This window comes from Parambassis ranga, unplaced genomic scaffold (genome assembly GCF_900634625.1).
Source record: "Parambassis ranga unplaced genomic scaffold, fParRan2.1 scaffold_131_arrow_ctg1, whole genome shotgun sequence".
NCBI lineage: Eukaryota > Metazoa > Chordata > Actinopteri > Ambassidae > Parambassis > Parambassis ranga.
The window spans coordinates 36,780-45,381 of NW_021144708.1; the positions used below are offsets into that span (position 1 = coordinate 36,780).

Below are 8,602 nucleotides of genomic sequence, written 5' to 3' on the forward strand. Positions count from 1 at the left end.
TGTGTCAGTACTTCACCAAACTGGAAGCATAAGATGCAAGACTGCAAGAGGTCCACCTCAGTCTGCATAGCCACATAGGTGGGGAGGGGGCCTTAGCTCAACCACCCAGACCTTCACCTGCCTTACTATTAGCAAAAACACATATATACCTCAGCCCTCCTCACTGATGGTGCAAATCATGACGTGTGTCTTGTGGATCTGTCTTCATCACTCACAGTGTTTTAGTTAAGGTTACTCGAGGCTGATGAGGTTAATACTTTCTTCATTAGAACGTTTTATTAACTTTGTAACTTAGTAGTATATATTTGGTGTGTGAGTACTTTTACTTTTAATACTTTAAGTACATTTAAAAGTAAGAACTTAAGACTTAAGTAGGATTGTTGATGTAGCACTTCTACTTTTACTTGAGTATATATATTGCTGGGTATTTGTACTTTTACTTAAGTACCAAGCTTCAGTACTTCCTCCACCACTGGTCCCAACTCCTTAAGGGCAAGCACACAAATTTTCAGCTTGATGGGACATTTCCCCTAGGAGGAGTTTGCAAGTTAAAAAAGCAAAACAAAACATAAACTGACTGTCTATGTAGGGACAAAATGTACTGAGGATTCAAAACATTCAAAACTAACATGGTGACTTTAGCTTTACCCAACTGCTGTGGCTAGTTAGCCTGCAACATCGCATGAAATATTAATAAATATATAAATAGTATTTCAATCATGACAGACTCAGCGAACTGAATGAAGACAGATTTATTATAGTACAATCATTTTAGATATAGCTGGTTACAATGAGATACACACAGCTTATTGTAATATAATGTGTCAATCAGTCATTCTGAACAGAGTGCAACAATCACTCATCATTTTCCAACATCCACATTTATGAATAGCTTCAGTTATTTTAATGTGTCTTCTTTGACAGTCTTCTTAGACCAGGGCTGTCCAAACTTTTTGGCTCAGGGGCCACATTGGCGTAAAAACAACAAATTGTCATATGGGCCAGCATGAATTTTACATGCTGGCAACCGGGGGATTGCTTTTTTATATTTCCTTTTTGTTTTTTTTTCACTATGCTCTCTGCAGGTTGATCTAAAAACGGTCTGACTTGGATAAATGACGGTTGAAATAAATAAATAAATAAATTGAATGCAATTTTTTACAGTGCATTGTGTCATGTTCTGCGTCCGGATACCAGATTGGCCAGTGTCAATCAAACTCCTCCCGTCCCGTGTCTCCTGTACAGTGCAGGATGCGTACTGAAAACAGGTTTAGATCTTTGGTTTCATTCTATAATACTGGACTTATTTTAGGTTTGAACTCTGACAGTGTTTAATAAACAAGAGAGAAAAGTGTGAGAATGTTACTGCCTGTCTGAGAAAAGTGTATGTAGTGAGTTATTTTACAGCCTTAAAACATCGATAATATCTGTAAAAAAACAAAGCTGACTACTTCACGGATTTCGGGTTATTTTTGGAACTGCAGTGAATCAGGTCTGTCTCAAGGTTCTAATGCGCAAGATGTCACGCAAGTGGGAGTCACTTAGTCTTTGAGTTTGGCCACGTTTGCTGCCATCTTGTTGTGAAATATTAATTTGCTTTTTTAAACACGTTTATTTTATACTGTGGACAACAGCGGACCACATATTATTGATTTTATGAAATATATGAATATGGACTTGGACACGTCTGTCTTAGACTTCCTTTCTAACCACAGATATTGCCAGAGAATGACACCGCCCCGGTGTCATTTGCAGACAGGTTATTGGCCACAAAGTGAAACTACTTTCAAACCAGACGAGCCCACTGCTGTGGAAGGACTCATAAGTTTGGATCCAGGCGAGTGTTTTAAGAAGGTAAATTACAAGCTAACATTTTTATATTTATTATTATTTGGGTTACATTGTAACCTTGGTTCTCTGAGTGGAGAGACTATCTCTCCACCCTGCATATTCCATATGTACGGGGAGCTGGAGAGATAGTCTCGACACGAAAGAGAACGTATTTTCCGGACTACAAGTCGCACCAGCCAAAAAGGACACAGGTTTCCCTGAAAGCCTACTTTGAGAACTTTAGGGGGCGCTCTGAAATATTGTCAGTGTGGGTCACAGGTTACTGACTTTGGATTTTCCGTACAGTCAGGTTCCTGAAATATATAGTTAAACATGCTATACGGTGTGTGCAGTCAAGTCAGTGAGAGTGAGACATGCATTTCAACAACATGCGGAGAAATAATTAGCCTCTCAGGCTGTTCCATACTCCGCGAGACAAAGAGCGGAGAACGCGCTCCACGGGTGGTAAGAGATACAAAAAAAAGGTCTTTTCCGCACTGAGGTACCATACTCCGCGAGACGCGTGTGTGCAGAACTCCTCATACGGCCCGCCCACTAAACTATAAGGAAAGACTTTACTGAGTTTTTTAACACACCACAAGGACTTGTGCCATGGCAAGAGGGCATTATACAGAGAGGGTGCCTGCAACAGCGTGAGATGTCCGGCGATGAGTTGTGAAAATGCGACATTAAAAGTAACAATAGCAAAGATTCAGTGTTTGTGCCTTTATGACCACATTTGCACATCTACTGTGTTCCAATGTGCCTGCGATACTTCAAACTGTCCGGTGAGGAGCTCTGAAGATGCGACATTAAAAGTAACAATAGCAAAGATATACAGACATTGTTAACGAGCCTGTTATGCCCGGGTATGTAGGAGTATATAGAATGGTAATAACAGTCACCATCTGGTATGTGTGAATGGCTGTCTGGAGTTATTGGTGACAAATCACCCTGACTTGCCTTTCTTTCTTTCTTTTATTGCTCATCATGCAAAACCAGTATGGTCTTATCTAAATCTGTTGAATCAGCGCTGTTTATACACCTACCTATATACCTGGAGAGGCTCTTGCGCTTCTCCACTTTCATCACGCCCACAATAAATTCCGACCAATCACAGCATGGTTGCCGCACAGCCTTGAAAGACAAAGTTCGGCCCGGACCCTGTGCACAGGAGTGCGGATCAGCGGGCGGTCAGAGACAAAAAAAATGACGTCATTTTGTGGGCGTAACGTCTGCAGGGGGGAAAAATGTCTTTGTCTCGCGGAGTATGGATCCAGTAGTCATATTGCTGGAGAGATAGTCTCGAACTGAACGGTTTAGACTGAGTCACCTGATGTGTTTTCATTGGTCACTGAATACATGGCTGTATGCTATTTGAACTCCAGTAGCAGAAGTCTACTGCATAGTTCACTCTGTTTATAACCGGAATCCTAATATTGTAATGTAATTGTAATGTATCTAATCATAACATCAAACAGAATTGATAATGTGCATTAACAGTACAGTATTTCAAGTCAATTCAAGTCAAGTGTTCTGTGTTGTCTCAGCTCTTTTTTTAATTAAAGTTGTTACCTTTTAGGTTTAAAAACAACCGTGACTGACTTTTTGGTCTCAGTGCTCAAAAAATCTCTAAATCATAGATGTATACTGTACTGTACACAGATATTTCAGAATTTAAAAATGTAAAAAATGTAAAGAATAATTAATAATAATGTATTTTTCAAAATACAACAGTAACTTTGACTCTCTGTTACCTGAGAGATGAAAACACCAGGGATGGTCTATTTAAAATCTCTCCAGGAGAAACTAGAGAGGCATTGCAAGTTGCAAGAGATTAATTAACCTATATATATATATATATATATATATATATATATATATATATACTTTAAGTACATTTAAAAGAATGTACTTAAGTCTTTTGCTGGGTAATGGTACTTTTACTTAAGTACCAAGTTCCAGTAACTAGTTCCAGTAGGTAGAACAAGATGCTTTCATTTAGGTCAGGGGTGTCCAAACTACGGCCCGCGTGCCAACTGCGGCCCGAAGTCGGATTTTCTATGGCCAGCGGCTTCTATCTTCTTGTGGCCATGAATTATGTATAACGTGCGCACGAAATATTGTTATTATTAGTTGTAGTATAGTAGCCCTATTAGAATTCATAGACGGGGCGCATGGGAGCGGGCTGCCCGTGCCGGGCAGCAGGGAGCGATGCTAGAGCTGTTAAAGCGACATGATGGACAGGGAGAGGGACGCTCGTTGCTCCCTGCTGCACGGGGAGGCTGCGTCCTGGCCGGCAGCCTGCTCGGGCCTTTTTACCGGCGGCTGGATAAAAGCAACTCTCCAGAAATGCGAACATTTGTAAACCATGAATTAGTTTGTGTAGTGTGATAAACTGTGATAATGTTCTCTGTTGTTAAACTGTCAGCTGTACAGTGAGACGCGGCACTTCTCTCAACAAGACTCCGTAATTCAGTACTCATCTGTCGTAAGGCACGTCATCACGTTTTTACGTCTCGTTGACATGCACTGAAAACCTGTGTAAACATTAAATTACCAGACCCTTTGAGATCAGCACTAAATGACTCCCACCTAGTCAACCTGACATTTTACTGATGTCTTCAGCTCCTAAACCAGACCTGCCACACATGATCAGATCTCACCTGCACAGTAGAGTCGATAACTTGCCTGTTGCTCTGTTATCACAACCACACAGTTTCTTAAAGTTTTAAATTTATGCTGTATATTCAGATAACATTTTCTGATCTGTTCATCTGAATGCTAAGGTGTTATTTTGTTTGCTGTGTAAGATGTAACATATTACAAAACAGCATACACAGTTTTTATTGTTTAAAATAATGACATCGGGGACTGTTGGCCCTCGGAGAGTTTCGCATTATCGAATCTGGCCCTCCTCGAAAAAAGTTTGGCCACCCCTGATTTAGGTTATAGTGAACTTGAGTATGTTAAGTTTTTAGAGTCACACCTTTCCTTCTATGTCCTTCTAATTTATCAGATTATTCAAATGAAGATGCAGCCTAATATTATGTTTGTGTGTTAGTTATTATTATGCACAGAGGCAGCTCCTCTGTACTTCTTGTGAAAATATTTATATCTATACACAGTAGTAACACTGACCTCTCTTTTACTTCAGTTATTGAATAACACCACGGACATTTCTTCAAAGCTGCAGAACAAGCTACAGAGGAAATGCAAAACATCCCGCTCAACATTGGCGTCACTGGAGAGAATGGCTCTGGTAAATCTACCTTTATTAATGCTTTTAGAGGTCTAAATGATGGAGATGATGGAGCTGCATGCACTGGTTGTACGGAAACCACCGAAACTGCCGACCCATACCTCCACCCAAGGGATGCTAATGTGACCTTCTGGGATTTCCCTGGTATCGGCAGCGATGAGAATCGAGCTGCTGGATATACGAAGAAAGTAAACTTAGACAAATGTGACTTCTTCATCATCATCTCAGCCAACCGCTTCACAGAAAATGATGTCAGACTCGCAAAGGAGATAAAGAAGATGAAGAAAAAGTTCTACTTTGTCCGCTCAAAGATCGACAGTGATTTATATAATGAAAAGAAGAAACTCAAGACCAGCTTCAACAGAGAGGAGACTCTGACAGCCATCATAAACAACTGCATTGAAGGCAAGTTTTCTGTTTTCATATTTAATCTTATTAGTAACTGTTAACTGTTGGAGCCAGATTAATTTTGAATTTACTTAAATATGTTTACAATCAGAATGTATGTTGCTACTGATTAGATTATGATTTGAATTATTTTTATAGATAAAATTCACTGATTGTATAGAATGAATGGATCGCTGTTCCCTGGCAATCAACTCTAAAACACCTGCAGACAGGTGGGGCAAGGTGTGTGTAGGAGAAAGAAGTCAGGAGGAGGAGAGATACGGTTTTGTTACCGCAATTTGATTTAATTAGTTCTTATTTTGAATTTTGTTTTGTGGAGGACAACTATGGAGAAAATCATTCTTTGTTAATAAAAGAGACAAGAAAACAAGCTGTGGATCTCCACGAGTCACAAACCTCCTCCAAACAAAGGGCCATCCACTGGCCGTAACAGACTGTCTTACTCAACTTGTATCATTGTCAACATATGGTGTAGATAATCTTCTGGCAGGTTAACACCAACAAGCCAGAATCCCTTCTCACTGCTTTGTCATTCCCTAAAACGTTAGCTTTAACTGTGCATATTAATGTAATGTTGATCTCACAAACTGTTTTTTCGTTCACTGTTCTCTTGTATATGTAAAAAACAAAAACACTCCACTCATGTTTTTGTCAACTAGAGTGAAAGTCATTATTAATGAATGATTGTAAGTGTTGTATTTTGTCCTTTTTGTATAACACAGGTCTTCAAGATGCAGGTTTTGAGTCTCCACAGGTCTTCCTGGTGTCCAGCTTTAACATTCAGGAGTATGACTTCCCTCTGCTACAGGAGACATTAGAGAGAGAACTTCCTGAACACAAGAGGAACGCTCTGCTGATGACCACACCCATCACCAGCCTGGAGATCATTGAGAGAAAGAAAAAGGATTTTCAAGCCCAAATAAAGTACTATGCTGCTGCATCTGCAGTTGGAGCAGCTGTTCCTGTTCCTGGTCTTTCTACTGCTGTTGATGTAGGCATACTGATTGCTGCTGTCACACAGTATGTACATGGGTTTGGCCTTGATACTCCAACAATGAAGAGGCTTGCTGTCAGAACAGGTGTGTCATATGATGATCTGCATGGTGTCATTGTTTCACCACTGGCTGCAGCAGAAATAACTAAGGAGCTAATATTGAAGGTGCTGGCCACTCTGTCAGGCACAGCTTTTTTAATGGCAGCAGAGGAAGGGTCCAGGTTCATTCCATTTATTGGAATTCCTGTAGCAGCGGCTCTCTCTTCTTTCACAACCAGCAGACTTCTGAATTACATCCTCAACATGCTCGCTGAAGATGCACAGAGAGTCTTTACAAAGGCTTTTTCACAGTAAAATGTAGATAGTTGACTTTACTTTAACAAAAAATATGCAAACTCGCCTCAGAAAAAAAATACCTTATAATTAAGACTAAATCCTAGTAAAGATAAAAGAAGGCTTAGAATGTAATTTTTCATTTTGCAGGAGAATTGAGGGGTTTTGCCTATAGTGTGTGTTATTTTTGAATGTGTGTAAACAAATGAGAAAAACTGTAAACATTTGCAATTCAAACGTAATGAGAGTTTGCTGACCTCTGGTGGTTTCTGTGGAGAACAAGTTTTTTTTCGGTCACTGGTACTACAGTTTTTATATTTGGATATAGTGGTTTGTTCTGTCATTACTGTTGTTTTTTATCTCACTTAGATATTACTAATACACAGGGTCGGCCCAAGCCTTTATGGGGCCCTAAGCAAAATTTCACCTCAGCATCAGATGCTTCATCATCCTATAGGCTGCACTGTGTGTAATGCATGCTACTGAATGTGCAATATCATCTCGAAATGTATTAATCAATGTTATTTTTTAAAATAGAAAATAAATATATTTTATCATGGACTTTTGGTGTTAGGAAGTTAGGAAACCGTCTACTGGAGGGAGACAGAGACAGGGTTTGTGTTTTAATGGTACCTTATATTATGGACTTTGCAGACAAACAACAAACATGGATTTGGAAACATGGAACAACAGACATGAAACAAAGAATCTGAATGGCCATTTCAAGTTGTCATCAATTTCAACATTACATGGTTACAATCGAAGTGATTGTACCTTGAATGTTATTCATTCAACTTCACTCATCTCTCCCAATGTCCATATTAAACCCAGGGGCCCGAAAGGGGCAGTGTGGAAGTTGTCTGTGTGGAGAGGGACGTGGCCTCTCCTACCAGCCTAGCTTGGAAAGGGGACTCCTCAGGCTTGAGGTGGAAAAGTCTTTTCCCATCTTGAGTTGAGATGAATTGAGTTCAGGCTCTAGGCCTTATCAGTAGCTCGCCATCAAAACCTGGCCTGGATGAGACACAGGGCCAGGGTTTCAGTTAGTGTGCACACAAATAACAGTAATTATTACTAGCTGCATTAAATACATTTGATACAATGATTGAAGGAGTGAGAGCTCTTACCGTTAATACAAGATCATCAAACAATCCATATGCAGTCTCGTCTTTATTTACGTTTAGTTTCATTTCATTTCATGGTGGTCTGCTGATCATACCAGTTTTATCATTAAACTATATCCAAAGGGAGCACAGATGCAGGGCAGTACATAGTATGATTGCATAAATGCACACACCTCTGTCTTTCTCTCGCGGTGCTCCAAGACCCCTGTTGTTTTTTGGTGCTGCTGCTACAGTAGATCCCATAAAAACAGACACATTTTGAAAACACATGCTTGCATTTGCAGATACAGCTCCTCTTAGGAGCAGAGACATGTTAGGTCTCCAGGTTCAGCAATTTTGGAACAACTGACGCAAAGAGCCAGACTGTGTCGCGGAGGCTTCTGATTGCACGGCTTTGTCCTTCTTCTTACACTCACATCCACAGGCCTGGTGTAGTTATGACGGCTCTTGGGAGCGTATTTATGCGGGTTTTTTGATGAACGATGATGAACGATGATGTGTGCATGATGTTATTTTGGAAAACGGAGGGAAGAAAATATTATATATATATATATATAAAACAACATCAAGTTCAGTCGGGAGGACACCAAGGACAACAATCTGGCCTTCTTGGACTGCACAATACATATTGAGGACAGGAGCCTCAATGTGGAA

General features: G+C 40.1%; 1 protein-coding gene across 1 annotated transcript; it reads left to right on the forward strand.

Annotated features, from left to right (window-relative positions):
• The first annotated feature begins 1,295 nt into the window (after positions 1 to 1,295).
• On the forward strand, positions 1,296 to 7,388 carry LOC114429405 (interferon-inducible GTPase 5-like). The gene is made up of 4 exons (XM_028398271.1): positions 1,296 to 1,492; positions 1,716 to 1,854; positions 4,988 to 5,497; positions 6,223 to 7,388. Exons 3-4 carry the CDS (start codon positions 5,044 to 5,046, stop codon positions 6,846 to 6,848), a joined length of 1,080 nt encoding a protein of 359 aa, XP_028254072.1. The 5' UTR covers positions 1,296 to 1,492; positions 1,716 to 1,854; positions 4,988 to 5,043; the 3' UTR covers positions 6,849 to 7,388.
• Positions 7,389 to 8,602: the final 1,214 nt, after the last annotated feature.

Bases quoted from the DNA above. Each gene is read 5' to 3' on its own strand.
- LOC114429405 (XM_028398271.1), top strand. From the start codon at position 5,044: ATGCAAAACATCCCGCTCAACATTGGCGTCACTGGAGAGAATGGCTCT. The intron at 5,498-6,222 runs GCAAGTTTTCTG...TGTATAACACAG, and splicing joins CATAAACAACTGCATTGAAG to GTCTTCAAGATGCAGGTTTT.